This window comes from Chelonoidis abingdonii, chromosome 1, assembly GCF_003597395.2.
Source record: "Chelonoidis abingdonii isolate Lonesome George chromosome 1, CheloAbing_2.0, whole genome shotgun sequence".
In the NCBI taxonomy this organism is placed as follows: Eukaryota; Metazoa; Chordata; order Testudines; family Testudinidae; genus Chelonoidis; species Chelonoidis abingdonii.
This window is the reverse complement of record NC_133769.1, coordinates 155,896,027-155,912,260: the sequence shown is the minus strand read 5'-3', so window position 1 is coordinate 155,912,260 and position 16,234 is coordinate 155,896,027. Positions and strand designations below refer to the sequence as shown.

At 46.2% G+C, this 16,234-nt stretch overlaps 1 protein-coding gene across 4 annotated transcripts in view; it reads left to right on the top strand.

Annotated features, from left to right (window-relative positions):
• ATP6V1A (ATPase H+ transporting V1 subunit A) overlaps nucleotides 1-16,234 on the top strand; it is a 44,261-nt gene that overhangs the window by 18,074 nt on the left and 9,953 nt on the right. For all 4 annotated transcript variants that reach the window (XR_004372763.2, XM_032773613.2, XM_032773615.2 and 1 more), the window contains exons 2-12: nucleotides 2,316-2,410; nucleotides 3,925-4,053; nucleotides 6,056-6,270; nucleotides 7,091-7,228; nucleotides 9,003-9,154; nucleotides 9,982-10,144; nucleotides 11,696-11,804; nucleotides 12,723-12,845; nucleotides 12,939-13,053; nucleotides 14,974-15,037; nucleotides 15,940-16,143. Coding sequence is in view for 3 of the 4 variants with exons in the window: in XM_032773613.2 (XP_032629504.1) it covers nucleotides 2,329-2,410; nucleotides 3,925-4,053; nucleotides 6,056-6,270; nucleotides 7,091-7,228; nucleotides 9,003-9,154; nucleotides 9,982-10,144; nucleotides 11,696-11,804; nucleotides 12,723-12,845; nucleotides 12,939-13,053; nucleotides 14,974-15,037; nucleotides 15,940-16,143 (1,494 nt within the window). In the remaining variant the exon portion in view is untranslated. The remainder of the gene's footprint in view (nucleotides 1-2,315; nucleotides 2,411-3,924; nucleotides 4,054-6,055; nucleotides 6,271-7,090; nucleotides 7,229-9,002; nucleotides 9,155-9,981; nucleotides 10,145-11,695; nucleotides 11,805-12,722; nucleotides 12,846-12,938; nucleotides 13,054-14,973; nucleotides 15,038-15,939; nucleotides 16,144-16,234) is intronic.

Below are 16,234 nucleotides of genomic sequence, written 5' to 3'. Positions count from 1 at the left end.
GCTTGTCTGTCCTTGGAATGATTACTATTGCCTCGTGCTGTGGGCTCTTCAAAAGCTTTGACTGAAGATGAGTTAAACTCTTTCAAATAACATTACTGGCTGTGGCTCACACCTGACCTTGCTGAGCTGAACAGTTTGTCTGAGCTCCAGAAGGAGCTGACGTAGAATGGTGTGACCTGATCCAAGTCCCTTTTATGCCTCTGTTAACCTAGGTGAGAGTATGGATGAGAAGCAGCAACTTTTTACCTCTCATGGTTCAGTCACAACAGACTGTAGATTGGTTTTTCCTTCAGCACACTGTTTTAAGGATTGTGTTGGTAGGAACTAACCCTGCAGTAGTGTTAATAGCTCTGGAGCTTCCACCGGTGAATGATGTCTTGGAGTGAATGTTCTGGGTGGAATTCTAAGTCCTGCTGCTTTTTCAGTGGGACATGTGGAATAACACAGCTGGAGCTGCTGCTGCTGCACCGATGCCCTTGCTTGTGACTCCTGAGCTTCAGGTGGCCTTTTGGTGACGACACCCTCTTGAAGTTGTCAAATAGCTGATGGAATTCTCAACAAACTGTTTAAAATTGGCTTCTAATGCTAAGCTACACAGTATAGCTTCAGAGTGCTGAGGACTCCACTCTGTTCCTGAGCTACTGCACGGTCACAGGACACTTTTTGTGCCCAGAAGGACTAGGTAGCTCTAGGAATTAGAAATGGAACACTCAGTCTTTTATCTCTAGGTTCCCAGTTCCCATTCAAGTTGGCAGGGACTGAGTCATGATCATCTCTTTGGTGGCCTGGGAAATGAATAAATGGGTATCCACATCACACAAACCACTTCTGTGAGTGAGCACTTGGGCTTGGAAAAACCTGCTTGTTCAGGGTGAGTAGGAATTCTGGCTGAGGGGGCTAGGGAGAAGCAGAGGGCCCATGTACAACGGAAGAACAAGGAGACTGAGCCCTATGTGCCCTGGAGAGCAGCAGCCTTTTCCCTACCATCCCTAGAGAGCAGACTGGAAGAGGAGCCCTGCAACGAGGGTGATATAGGTGATGTGTATGTGCAGATGGAGTAGCAGCACATGCATCTTTCACTAGGGCTAATAGGTTTTGGGGCAAGTTTTTTTCAAGTCTTGATGAACCCCCTTGTTAACTGTCTCATCAGAGACACTGGGCATAGGATGCTCTATGTGTCTGAACTCAGCTCTCCAGGGTTGGTTTGATGGTGGGGATGAACTGCTCTTGGCTGTATACAATCTGCACTCCGGGTACACAGAGCAGTCAGTCTCCAGGGCTTTTCCCAACACTTTATTTGGATTTGTTCTAGGAATGAATTAACATATGGGTACCAAGTGATGCCCACTTAAATCAGTAACACTGGGGTGAGTTTCCAAGGTAACACGCAACAAGCAGGATGATGGGTGACGAAGCAAAGAGCTGTTAAAGGCTGTTTTCAGCACCTAAAGCGCAGTGCAGCCCAACTGCCAGTTATTACAGGAAGAACATGGATCTGCAGTCTGTTCATGGCCAGTCAATGAGGAGTTATTTTGCAAATCGTTGTGTTTTAAGCTCTCTAAATCTATTTTGTCTTTCCCAATCAGTAAGTGTAAGGCCTCCTGTTAGCCCTGCAGAATCTATTCAGCTGTCTAACAATGGAGCGTATAGCAGCTGCATGCTGTGGTGTTGGCATCACTTGACTTGTAGAAGACATGCATTTGATGTAGCAGTCCCAGAGAGATAACAAACACTAAACAATGACGCTGTAAAAATGCACTGGGGGGATTCCAGGCATAGTGGTGCTTTAGGCTGCATACAGTATTTATGCTGCTCAGAAATGCTGGTTTGAAAGTTGTGAAATCACTTATTCTAGTAAAATGTTGCAGATTGAAGTGAGTCTTACAGCAAGGGGGAGGGGACTGGGAGATGAACTTTTGGGCTTAAAATAATACATTCAAAGCATAGTTTGCTGTACTTAGTGATAATGTCTGCTGTTAAAATCAGGGTGGAAATAGTTCCACAATAAGCTCGTGGGGCTCTGTATTGCCACTGTCACAATGTTGTTAGTAATAAGGCTTGTTCAAACTGCTATGTCTTGTTGAATTAAAAAAAATAAGCAAACAGCTATTGACTATAGCTGGCCGTGAATTCATAGTGGTGGAGGCGGGGAATTAAGGTGTATCAGGCCATGTGAATTTTGAGGCTCCTGCACTGGGCTTTCTGTTAATTGGAAGCAATGGGAGAAGGGAGCTGAAAAGGGGAGTCCGCTACTCACTGGGTTAGGTCTCTTGCTGATCTGTGTAGAATGAACTGTTTGTCTTCTTACCGGGCAGGTAAACGGGCAGGATGAACTTTTCCAAGCTACCCAAAATCCGAGATGAAGATAGGGAGAGCGTGTTTGGCTACGTCCATGGAGTCTCAGGACCGGGTAGGTGCTGTTTGGTTGGGAAGATGTGTGTTCAACATTGTATTATGAAAGCTGTTTCATGGATCTTTGTCCTCTTAGAGGAAGCACAGTGAAGCTTTTCCAAGTTGTTAATTGTTTTCCCCCGCACATGCGCGCACATACTCTACCTAGCACAAAGCCCTCAGAGCTGTCTACTGCTTTACATGCATGTACTAAATTGAGAGCCACCAGCATGGGAAATGTCAGTAAGGAGTTACTATGTATTAGTTTGATTTATTATTCATAGACTTAAGGTCAGAAGGGACCATTATGTTCATCTAGTCTGACCTCCTTCACAATGCAGGCCACAGAATCTCACCCACCCACTCCAGTAACAAACCCCTAACCTATGTCTGAGTTATCGAAATCCTCAAATCGTGGTTTAAAGACCTCAAGGTGCAGAGAATCCTCCAGCAAGTGACCCGCGGCCTATTCTGCAGAAGAAAGCAAAAAACCTCCAGGGCTTCTGCCAATCTGCCCTGGAGGAAAATTCCTTCCTGCTCCCAAATGTGGCGATCAGCTAAACCCTGAGCATGTGGGCAAGACTCACCAGCCAGCACCCAGGAAAGAATTATCTGTAATAACTCAGATCCCACCCCATCTAACATCCCATCACAGATCATTGGGCATATTTACCTGCTAATAATCAAAGATCAGTTAAAATTATAAATTATTTATTATAAATCAGCCACTGTTAATGCATGTCCTCCTGTGTGTCAAACCCTGTGTATTAGAGGACATTGTACTGAAGAAAGCAGGACAACTTTAGGAATCTCTTGAACATAAGTCACATTTTTCATAAGCCAATGTATAAACTATTATAATTAGTTTCTCCTCATTTAGGATAGTGAGGTAGCTTAGGGCCAAAATATAATCTGCTTTAAAATAGTTCTAATCAGGTGGCAAAGGCTCTATCAACTTTAAAGATCTATTTTAAAAATCATCTGTCACTTTCCTGCAAAATCAAGTCTATCAAATACAAATAGTAACAATCAAATGGCACAGTCCCTGTCCCAGCACACTCCATAAGTTAAATAGACAATATGCCAGATGGTCCGATGTCAGAATAGTGGGGGTGTCATGTCATATTTTTTTTTCTTTTTAACTTTTCTCAGAGGTGAATGTGCTCATGGTGGGCTTTGGGGAAGGAGTGTCTTTTAGCAGGGATTTGGGAGAATAGTCATTTAGAACCTTAAACCATCTTTGTCTCTTGCTGAGTGCAGGGCATATTCTGGATATGAATTACAGCTGTCTATAGATTACTAAGGTATGATGGCAGCTGGCCATAGGCCCTGGAGAGCGGGGGTAATAAGCACAAGACATTTTTGTTTTGGCTCATAAGTTCTGCAGCTGTCCTTCCAGGACCTGCGTATTACTTACATGGACTGACTGGGTACCAGACCTCTGCTTTCCAGCACTCTACATTCTCTGCTGGGTTAGGAGACTTCTTCAGACAAGATGTGAAATAGTTTCACCCAGGCATTTTTCTTTTTCAGTGGTCACTGCCTGCAACATGGCAGGGGCAGCTATGTACGAGTTGGTACGAGTTGGCCACTGTGAGCTGGTGGGAGAAATTATCCGGCTGGAGGGTGATATGGCTACTATCCAGGTGTATGAAGAAACCTGTATCCTTCTCATTGGTGTCTTGAGGCCTGTCAGACTAAGTAATCCTAACAGGTAGGGTGAGTACAATAGTGCAAATAAACAAACCTCAGTGGGACCAAATCGCAGTGGTCATAGGCAAAAGCCATCTCTGTTCCTTATCCCTTACATAGGTTTTGATGGAATGTGTGTAAAAAGTGCATGATTACATTGTTATAATTGCACAACCCTGGTAATGAGAGAGTCTTCAAAGTACATAGCTGCTTCTATAAGACTTGCATAATATATCCTGTACCTATTGTTAGTTCAAGGCAACTGCACCTGTATTTATCCTCTGGTCCATGAAGGGCACCCACTCTAGGACCCCGGTTCCTCAGCCATCGTTTCTCTTGGACAAAGATCTGTGTTTCACTCCTTCCTGACCAGAGTATGTCCAGGCTGCACAGTTCCCTGCCTGCACTGTGATATTCCCAGCAAGCTAAGTTGCCTGTGCAGGCCAGTGTTTGGCCTTTGCTTCCTTTCCAGAGGCTATGAACAGAGACACTCTATATAAACCAACACCTTTATTCTAAAAGTGAAAGCAATACCAGAGAAAACCATATTAAAAACAATAAAAGAATCTACACGCATGCTAAAAAGCTCACGAGGATCACTCGAACTCCAGCCTTGGGCTTTAGTAGGAGTCAGTCTTTCAAAACCCACAACTGGACTTTCCCCATCATTACAAGTTCATAACTATCTCAGACAGAACCAGAACACAGACTGGACAGATGAGTCTGTTTCTTTTACAGCTCAGGCCTTTGATCGCCAACTCCCGGAACAGGTAATCAGCTGAATCTCATCTTCTCCTCAGATGTACTGTCAAAAGGCTGAGATTTTTGCATGACTGGAGGTGGGGAATTTGCATAAACCCCTCTAGATATTTCCCCGGAAATCTATTTGGGGTCCTACATTCATTCCTGCCTTTCTCAGTATAGTCGTTTGAATTCCCACACCTCACATCACATCTCCCCCCTAGAGAGGTTATGTACAAGCCCAATAAGGTTTTTCGAGGATATTTGAAGAAAATTTCCATCATTCTCACATCTCCTTAAACTTCAATCCTGATTTAATATCTAACTTCAGTTACACTTGAACTGGGTAACTGGACTGTATTTGTTCATTGACAAAAACAAACAACAAACACCAGAGCTACCAAGCAAATTCAGTTTTTGGTGATTGTTTTTGCTTTGGTTTCAAAAAGTGTGTACTATTAAAATATCCTAATACAGCTTTAAAATTGGGAAGGATTCACCCTTTGGGTGGATTCAGATTTCTCTGCTAAACATAAGCATATTACACATGTATCCTTGGGAAATCCATACTGTTGATCCAAACTTGCTTGCTGCAAAAATGTGCCATTTAGTATTGGTAATAGATAATGACGTTGAAGAAGGAGGGAGAATATCCGGGAGGGAGTCATTAAATTTGGAGTTAGCCACAATGTCTCCATCTCTGTGCAAAAGTATTATGTGGGCCATGGAGTCTCGCTGCAGTTCTATTTTGAGGGCTTAAATGGAGAATAGACTTCTTGCCTACTGACTCCACAGGTTAATTTCACACGGGAAGAGCCCTTATACAGCCCTCATCACCGCGGTATGTGAACACCTTCCTGTAGCACATTAAATGGCAACTGTCACCTGTGACTCATTCTCTTATCCTCTCCCCCGGGAGGCGTAAGTCACATGAGGCTCTTTAGAGATGAGCTAGCTTTTATCTGTCCTCTTTGGGTCTCTAAATATGGTTGTGGGTTTCCAGTAAACTTTTCCATTTTGTGGCTCTGGACTAGTTATCATATGGGAAAATATTTAGTCTCTCCTCTCTGGAGAGTGAAAATATTATTCCAGCCTGAGGTATGAGAATAGAGGCTGAATGCTTATCTCATGTGCAATACATTGCATTGCACAATCTGAGCCATTGAATGGGTGAGAGAAAATGTCTTTTGGTAAATGCGTGGATGAGCTTTTCCTGACCCGACCTTTTCAGCTGGTGTCTCTGTAGGAGATCCTGTACTCCGTACTGGCAAACCCCTCTCAGTGGAACTTGGCCCTGGCATTATGGGAGCCATTTTTGATGGTATCCAGAGGCCTCTGACAGACATCAGCACTCAGACCCAAAGTATCTACATCCCCAGAGGTGTCAACGTGTCAGCTCTGAGCAAAGACCTCAAATGGGACTTTTCACCTTCCAAAAACCTGCGGGTAGGCTATGACAAAGCTGCCAAAAATCCCCCAGGCACATTGCAGTGTGGGGGAAGAATGTGCAGTGTGATGAATTGTGTCACATCTTCAGATACATTGTGTCTGTGAAACAGAAGTCCGGTGGGCATACTGGTGGATTAAGGCAAAGTGGCTATGAAAGAGCAGGCAGTGAATGTCTGTACTACTGATGTGATGCTAGGTAGCACTGTTGGTAAATACGGTGGTACCTGTTAGACTGGATGTCTTTACAGTACAATAAAGAGAATTAATGGGAATACGCTGGGCATAGCAAATAGGATAGCTATAGCTCTCTAATGCATCTGCTTTCTGGGAAAGGGTGGTATACCTCTGCAAATGGAATACTTCTAGCCAAGTTATTTTTTCAACCCTGAAGACAGCCTCTCTGCTGAAATGTGAGACCTTTGATCTGATTGCCTTCTTTTAGTACCTCACTTTCCATTGCCTACAAATTGGTGCATTCCATCTCTGCTATACTCAACAAGTTAGTCTGGCTGATGGGTAGAAAAGAGGCCAGGGAATCTCCAGTACTTGTCCATAATCACACAGCTGCCTGAGCCTTGCAAGTCTCATTGCATATAATGATTGCTGTTCTTGTGTAGGCTGATAGCACATTCCTAGCAGGGCTGTCACAGTGCTAGTAAAAGATGCAAACAGGCTTTTGTGCTGTTACAGTGCCTTACACAGAAGATAGTCAGGGTGCTAGATTTAAGGACTGTTCTTTAAAGCCTTGTGCTTCTCTCTCTAAACCTGAAGCTTTCATTTGTATGACTAAAGCAATTCTTTCTTCTCCTGATCCTAGGCTGGCAGTCACATCACTGGGGGAGATATTTATGGACTGGTGAATGAAAACTCCCTTATCAAACACAAAATCATGTTGCCCCCACGGAACAGGGGTACAGTAACATATATTGCTCCACCAGGGAACTACGACACATCAGTAAGTTTTCCAGATGGTGCTGGCTAGTGCATTGCACGTTCTTGCCAGAAGGTGTGTGCACCCCTTCTGTGTCCTGCAGCACCAGGCAAAGGGCATTTTATGCAGCTGGGTTTTGGAGATGCAGGTCACCTGCTGCCAACTGGCCAACAGTGATCACCCTAATACCTTGTGAAATCAAGCTGCTCCGTATGGTGGAAAGTCAGCCTTGCTCACGTGTGTAAGCAGATGCCATTTAAATACACCATGTTTGCCACTCTTCTGTGGGTGGTCCTGCAGTGTCCCAAGTATATGCAGAATCAACAATGGCATTTTCTTTAGCTACTGTGTGTCACGATTATTTGAAGCTGAGGCTTTATGCTTACACTTGATTTTCTACTCCTTTGCATTCTGTGCCAAAAAATTAAAAATTCTGCGCACAATATTTTAAAATTCTGCAAATTTTATTTGTCAAATGTGGAAGCTCCTGCATGGCATTGGGGAGCACAGGCCACTGGCTGCACAGAGATGAGAGATCACTGTGCAGCACCCACCAATACCCCCCTCGGACATGGACTCAGTGGTGAGGCTGCACCCAACTCTGACACAGCGCAAGGACTGGGGCAGCCCCAGAAACACTCTAGTGCCCTGCACCTCCATGCCAGGTGCACCAGGTGTGGGCAGGCAGGCTCAGCAAGGCAGGATCCAAGTGTGGAGAGGCTTAGTGTGGGAGGTCCAGGTGTGGGTGGAGAGGGTTCTGTGTGGGGCAGTCTGGGTGCAGGTGGCTCAGTGGTGGATCCAGGTACAGGGAGGATCTTGATGCACGTCAGCTTATTGAGGGTGGTGTTTCTGGGTGCAACAGTAACGGGACTCTGCAGGTGGATCCAGATGAAGGTGATTGGGACTCAGCAGGGGGGTGCATGTGTGTGGGGAGGAATAGAGCTCAGCAGGGGGTTCAGATGCTGGGGGAGTGGGGCTCTGGGGTGGGGATCCAGGTGCAGCTGGTTGGAGCTCAGTGAGGGAGGGATCTGGGTGCAGGTAACTCATTGGGGTGGTGCAGGGGGAGTGGGGCTGGAGGGGATTCTGGGTGTGTGTGTTTGGGGGGGGGGGAATGAGGCTTGATGTGAGAGGGTCTGGATGCATGGGGGTTGGGCAGATGGAGGAACAGCTCCCTGTACTGTGATCCTTCCCCCAGCAGCTGGGGAGCAGTGAGTGCAGGAAGCATGGGGTGAGGGGAATTTGAAGAGCTTCCTACAGCTGGGGGAGAAATCTGGAGGTTGGTCTGACAAGGCCCTGGATGCCATGCAGGGGAAGAGGAAGTCCTGTCCTGCCCAGCTGGGACTGGCAGCTGAGCCCGGCGCAGGGTAGGGGCCACCAGCCGGGTTCTCCCTCTGCCCCACAGTGATTTACCTCTCTGCTGGTTGCCTTGGGCACCCAGAACATACGGCTGGGGAGGGTCACATGACAGCTCTTGTGGCTCCCCTTTGCTTCTCCATTAGAAAGTCGTTTTTCTGCTGGGAAACAGAAATCTGCGAGGGACATAAATTCTTCACATGCACAGTGGCGCAGAATTCCCCCAGGAGTAATTTTCCTGACATTGTAAATGTGGGAATTGGGCTTGCTGCAGGCTGGAGTAGTACACTGAGGTGTCTGGAAACCTATGGCTCTAAATAATAACTAGTTATTAATGGTGTGCATTGCTGGTGGGATTCTGTACAGACTTGTGAGAATGAGAACTTGCGCATTCCACCGGCATCTATCTGTCTACTTACTCTGGGTGTCTGCTGCCTTCTGGTAGGATGTTGTCTTGGAGCTGGAATTTGAAGGGGTGAAGGAGAAGTTCACTATGGTCCAGGTCTGGCCTGTACGTCAAGTCCGTCCCGTCACTGAAAAATTACCAGCCAACCATCCATTGCTAACTGGCCAACGGGTCCTTGATGCCCTCTTCCCGTAAGTACCATCTGGGGTTCTGAGGGGCTTGGTTCTAATCTTTTGTACAGGAATTCCTTTTAAGAGGAGTGGAAGATATATATATATCTCCTGTGCCCCAGAGCAACATCCCAAAAATGGTGATGCAAGTACTTCAGAGAAATCCCTGACAAAAGCAAAATCTCTCTGTGCACCAAAAGGAGGAGGAAAATGTCATAAAAAAACAGGCCTAGTAAATACTATAACTGGGGAGTCTTCACATATAAATAGTCAGAGTTGAAGGTCTTCTCACTGAGAGAGCAGCTTGTACAAGGGCCTACGTTTTCCAAATTGGAGGCCTAAAGTTAGGCACCTGCAACTCCCAGTGACTTCAGAGGCTTGGCACCTGTGAAAACAGAACACTTGTTTAGATGCCTGCATATGGATTTAAGTGCCTAACTTTAGGCATCTATGCTTGACAACATTGGCCTAATGTCTCATGTCACTACTTTTCTTGATGCTTCTGAGTTGGATATTCTCAGCCTGCTCGTTCCTCGGACATCTCCATTAGCGAAACACATTTTTATATGGATCCTGTTCCAGCCGTTGTCCCAGCACTAGCTAGTTACTCCGGGAACAGTGGTAGATGCTGTTGGTGTAGGGGAGGGACAGCCTGTTCCCTTTTTTGAAATATTGTATGTACTCATGACATGGGGTAAATCTGGTTCCATGTGCCATCTTTGCCATCTTAGGCAAGTGACGTGAGAGAGCCTCAGACAGTGGAGAAGAAAACTTACTCCAATATGCAAACAGGACATAGCTTGTCTGTCTGAGTTCAGTATAAACCAGTCTGGCTATTCTTTCTTCAGGTGTGTACAAGGCGGTACTACTGCTATCCCCGGGGCCTTTGGCTGTGGAAAGACTGTGATCTCGCAGTCTCTCTCCAAGTACTCCAACAGTGATGTTATCATCTATGTAGGCTGTGGAGAACGAGGAAATGAGATGTCTGAAGTACTCAGAGATTTCCCAGAGGTCAGTATGGGATGCAAGGATTCTTTCCAAATGTTCCTGGGAACAGAGGTGTTGCATGTGTCTTGTTGATATGGTGGCTTTGAACCACTGAATACTGTCAGACCCTCAGCTGTTTCGGGCCTCATTTCATGTCCCTCCAGACACCATGTGGCATGGTAATCTGTTGTGCTGTCATTGTCCCATCCAGGGAAGGATGTCTGTTTTGGGAGCTCTCAACACAACATTTGAACTAACATTGGGATAAACGTTAGTTTTAAAACAAACCCAAAATAATAGGCAACGTTACATAAATGTTGAGGTTTTAGTTCCATCCATGAAGAAAATATTTTCAAAAAAGTTTTGAGTTCTGCCCCTTGGTATGTATACACTAGTGTTTGAAGTAACTGAGAATGTAGGTGCTCAGCACCTTTGCGCATCAGATCCTAGGAGGTGGTGGTGTGAGATAATACAGGCAACATGACAATGTGCTCTTCAGTGCTGCTTTCTTTATAAGGGGAAAAGTGGGGGAAGAGAATCCCTGTCTCTGACTGCTATTGCCTAATGGTGGGTCTCATTGCCTGGGGTGGGATCTATGTAATTGAAAACTCATGTGTTAATGTTTTTTTTTAATCTAAACCCTAATGCAGCATTAAGAAATTGATGTGAAAAAAACACAAACATTATTAACTTGACTACTTTTTTAGTTCCTTCCTATAGCCCTATGTTTTCAAAGCAGTATCTGTGAAGTTCCCTGCTCTTCCCTCTCCCCCTGCCCCCTCCCCCCAATCCACCTCAGTTGTCGGGAGAGTTGAGTCATCCCTTTACAGGGATGCAATAGTAGGGAGGACAGATGTGCCTCCTGGGAGAGCTAGCTTCTTTTAGAAATTACAGAGCACATTGCACAAACAGGTAAATAGATTCTTTTCTGGCCTCACGGGGAGGCTGAGGAAAATTGTGTAATTAAATTCACAAAGACAGTACGCTCCACATTTCCCTCACAAGTTTACTGAAGAATAATACTGTTAATACTAAAATAAGCCAACAAAATGGCAAACGTACGAACCAGAGAGCATTAATATAGCAATACTGCTCATCTAGCATATTGACAGGACATGGTCTGAGCACAGGAATGAGGCTGAGTTCTAATCCCATGTCCTGCTCTAGAAAGTAATTTACCTTTTCTGCCTTAGTTTCCCTATCTACATATTGTCCACAAAGGTTCCAAAGTACAATTGTTTGTACACCATTTTGAAGGTGAAAGCATTTATATCTGTTCTAAGTGGTATTGAGCCAATTACCTGAAGAAGCTTTACCTCTAGTAAATCTGTCCTCACCCTTTCACCAGTGGGCAAACCAGGGCATGTAAACTAAGGGATTTACCCAATTCACTTGGGGTCTCAGTAACAGAACAGCATATAGAACTCACGAGCCCTGAGTCCAGTCCCCTGCTCTAGTTGTTAGACCACTTGTGAGGGCAAATACTCTTGTACTGGGGCTTTTTCTGGCACAGGAGTATGGGGATAATCACTGTAGAGTTATACAGATTCATGAGCTGCTTTTTTGCCTTTTTAGCTCACAATGGAAGTTGATGGCAAGGTAGAAAGTATTATGAAGAGAACAGCCTTAGTAGCAAATACCTCCAACATGCCCGTCGCTGCCAGAGAAGCCTCTATTTATACTGGTAAGAGTTACAAGAAAAGAAAAGGCTACCCGGGACAGGTGTCATCTAGCCCTCTGGTATATCAAGATACTGATGTATTCTCTGCTCACTAACTCTGTTTAGTTTCAGAAACTGATCTTTCTAAACCTTCCTTACCCAATAAGTTTTGTTTCTTAGTTTGATCGTCTGTTAGCCATAGGCTGCCAAGGAATTGCATTTGCCATTTTCATCCTAGTGTGGATTTTTTCTGTCAGCTCTGATCCTGTAGTTGTATGGTATCAACTCTGTAAATCTTAGCTCATTCTGGAGAGAGTGTGAGTCTGATTTCTTGACTGTGGCGAATACAGCTATGCACCTTTTTATCTCTTTACATTCCCCCATAATCTGGTGGGATGAGGGTTATGCCCTTCATTTTAAAATAGAAGCTGTTTACTGAATGCTTTCAAATACTTGAGATGAAACCTGACCTCCCTTAAAGTTATTGTAGTCTGCCAGTTTAGAAACCAAAGGATGCGTCCCATTAGCTTTAAATCCCTTTCTCTACTGTAAAGGATGGTTTTAAAGCCACGCTTTGGGGATAGCCTCCCTGTCTGTTACACCGTCTCAGAGGCAACCTTTCAAAAGAAGCACAAGTTAACTAATGGCATAGCTCTTGAATCTCATGGAGGAGAAGAATGAGAATGGGGCACAGTCCACGTGGCTGACCAAAGGGTAGAAAATCTGTGTTTAGAGAATAGGAGCAGAGAGGGAGAAGATAACAAAGCAGTGAGGAAACGCTTGGGAGTCCAAAAGGAGTAACTTTCAGCCTCCCTTGTCATCAAAATCGAAATGAGTATTTCAGTGTCACTTGAAAAGGCTTCTTGCCCTTCTAGGAAAGGCATGTGAGCCAGAGTACTTGTCTGAACTGTAACCTGCAGTGTGCTCTTCTCTTTGTTCTAGGAATCACGCTGTCTGAGTATTTCCGGGACATGGGCTACAATGTCAGTATGATGGCTGACTCCACTTCCCGATGGGCTGAGGCCCTTAGGGAAATTTCAGGGCGTCTAGCTGAAATGCCAGCTGGTGAGTAGCCTTTGTTCTTGATGTTCAGCCACAGGAAGCCTTCCTGTAGATACTGAGCCTTCGCATGACATAGTTTCTATGTGGTGCTTGCAGACAGTGGCTATCCTGCCTACCTCGGTGCTCGTCTGGCCTCGTTCTATGAGCGAGCTGGCAGAGTGAAGTGTCTGGGGAACCCTGAGCGAGAAGGAAGTGTCAGCATTGTCGGGGCGTAAGTACTGAACCTTTCAGCATTTCCTGGATTGCAGGTCTTCCTGGGGGTGGGTGATGGGAGCACTGACTTGATGCTTCCCAGACGGGCAAGCAGAAATGGCCCCTACCCTGAAGAACTCTCAATCTAAGGACAGAGTGACAGGTAAGCAGAGTTTGGGCAGGGAGGAAATAACATGCCTGTCAGCAGTATTCAAGAGGTCTTTAAGAGGGACTGAAATGCAGAGAGGATAAGAGGCCTGTGGGTGTGCTCAAGGAGACTGTACCGTGCTCAAGGGGCTGCATGGATGGAAGATGGTATGTATATGATTGTGAGAAGCTGGCACATGAGTGATTGAGAGTGGGAACACAGGCAGAGCAGAGAGGCCAGTGGGGGCTGGACAGGAACTCATTGTAATGTGAGAAGCTTGCATAAGTAGGGAGGGCAGAGTTATGGAGAGCTTTGATAGTGGTGAGACACACTGATTGAAAATTCCTCCACCGACTCTCTACCCCCGTGGCATCAAGCTGAGGGAGGGGAGTGACCTGATCAGAATGACAGGCAGAGAAGCTGATTGTCTCTGCAGCAGAGAGGTCGAGCAGGATGAAAGTATAGGCTCTTGAGACTTGGACAGGGAGAGATGCTGGAGATCTTTGAGAGCAATTTCTGTAGACTGAGGCAACAGTTGTAGCCAGTTTGCTGGTGAAAGGGAGGAGGGAGATGAAACAGCTGTTAGCCCAACTTGGCATTAGGAAGGTAACTTTCCCTAGATTTGCAGGAGTGTCTCTGATTTCTTCTGTGCTTGATGTCCTAATAACTTTGACATCTGTATATCTGTCTGAGGAGCTCAAAACCTTTAAATTTAAAAGCAACTTCACTTGCTTATCTGAAAGTGGTTGATGTTTCTAACGCCCATCCATTGCTCTGGGAGGTCTTAGAGAAGTTAAAATGTTCATCAGTCATCCATAAGGCTACATTTTAGTCATGGGTATTTTTAGTAAAAGTTATGGACATGTCACAGGCAGTAAACAAAAATTCATGGTCCACGACCTGTGCATGACTTTTTCACTAAAAATACCAGTGAATAAAACTTTGGAGGGTGGCCCAGATGCTTGGGGGTGGGGGTGGACGGTGGCGCGCGACCTGGGACCCTTACTGTTGCTGGGGAAGGCGGGGTTTGGCAGGGCCAACAGGCTCCCTACCTGGCTCCATGCCTACCATCTTCTCCCCCCTGCCCCCTCCAGCAGCAGCAGAGTTTGGGTGTGGGAGGGGCTTGGGGCATGGGACAGGGTGAGGTGGGCTCTGTGCAGCACTTACCTGGGGGGCTCCCCGGAAGTTGCGACCTCCCCCTCGCTCAGCTGCTAGGCAGAGGTGTGGCCAGGCAGCTCTGAGCATTGCCTCCGCCTGCAGGCACCATCCCCGCGGCTCCCACTGGCCGTGGTTCCTGGCCAAGGGAGTTTTTAATGAGTCATGAACACATTTCTTGTCCACATTAAAAACTCCCTCCCAGCACTTCGCGCTTAACAGCTGTTTGGCGGCACTTAGGATTTTCTGGGAGGGAAGGGGAGGAGTGGAGATGTGGCGCTTCTCTGCTCCTTCCCCTCCCTCCCAGAAAGTCCTAAGCACTGCCAGGTGGGGGAAGCCCTGGGAGGGAGAGGGAGGAGGCAGAGAAACAGAACTTGTGCAACACTCCCTTGTAAAGTCGCTGCTCTTCCACAGAATCTTACAAGCAGGCAGCCAAACAACGTTATAAGGGAGCATTGCACAACTTTAAACGAGCACGTTCCCTAATTGAGCAGGACATAACATTGAACCAACATTAAGCGGGAGGGTGTTAAATGAGGAGTTTCTGTATTGAGTTGTGGTGCTGGGTTTGGAGCTTCAGTTTAGCCCTGTACCAGTGCTGCTGATCACTGCTTTCCTTTCTCTCTTCCTGCTCAGTGTCTCTCCCCCTGGTGGTGACTTCTCAGATCCTGTCACATCTGCCACTCTGGGCATTGTTCAGGTACGTGCCACCTTGTTGCAGTCTGTGTTGAAGCTGTATTCTCCTAGTTACTCCACTAGGGTTTGAAATGAATGCACTGCACCAGAAGTGCTTGCATGTACAGTGACAGCCATTGTGCCTAATGGCCATGGTGTGAATGGCTTGGTTTGCAGAAAGGGGGTTTTGTAAGGGTTGTTTGAAATCTTCTGGCAGTATCAAGGCCTTCCCCTGTGTAAGATGTTCTCTCAAGCGTGATGCAGCCAGGATTCATCAGGAAGTGGGGAGGAAGGGCAGCTGCCCCATCCCCATGTCGTGTCCTCTTTATTCCTGGCACACACACAGGTTTGTCCTGTTGGCTGATTCCCCAGGGTTATTCATGTCCCTCTCAAACAGAGGGCAAATGCAAGGATGGCAGCCTTGTACTAAGATGGGGAGGAAGAGGGGGCTGCATCCCTTAATGAAGGAGCATTGAGACCTGAACTGTTTTCTAGAGGGAGTGAACCAACACACAGCTGTGTTTTGGGAAGACCGGTTGATTTTAGGTATTGGCAGTTAGTAGGGCCCCACTTAGTTCTGCAGGTAGCAGGGCTGGAATCTGTCCTGTGCAAGGCAATCCCTCCAGCCTGACACTAGGATAGTATTCAAGACTGTATAAGTTTGGAGCTGGGATCCACCATCATGAAATGAATGTCTAGCATGTATTGAGTTGATTTAGTGGGGGAGGATCTCTTAGTGTCTAAGGGCCCCCAGTTATGGTCCACTTAGTGTGGGGAGGAAAGATTCTCTTTCAAGCCTCTGTCTGGAGGATCTGGATGGTCTTTGCTGTACTCATTATACAGAAATGTGTGGGAGTTTGACCATCTTCAGTTAATAACTTGGCTTCTTCTGGGAGGGAAACTCATGAATCTGTTTGGATTTGGCAGGTGTTTTGGGGCTTGGATAAGAAGCTGGCTCAGCGCAAGCACTTCCCATCTGTCAACTGGCTGATCAGCTACAGCAAGTACACGCGGGCCCTGGATGAGTATTATGACAAACACTTCACAGAGTTTGTCCCCCTGAGGACAAAGGCCAAGGAGATCCTGCAGGAAGAGGAGGACCTGGCGGAGATTGTTCAGCTTGTGGGGAAGGTGAGCAATGACCACTGTGAGTGGGGAGGAGTATGGTGTCCTAGCAAGACTTTCCAAAGAACTGATCTGCCTCCACTTCACTGCTCCTGGC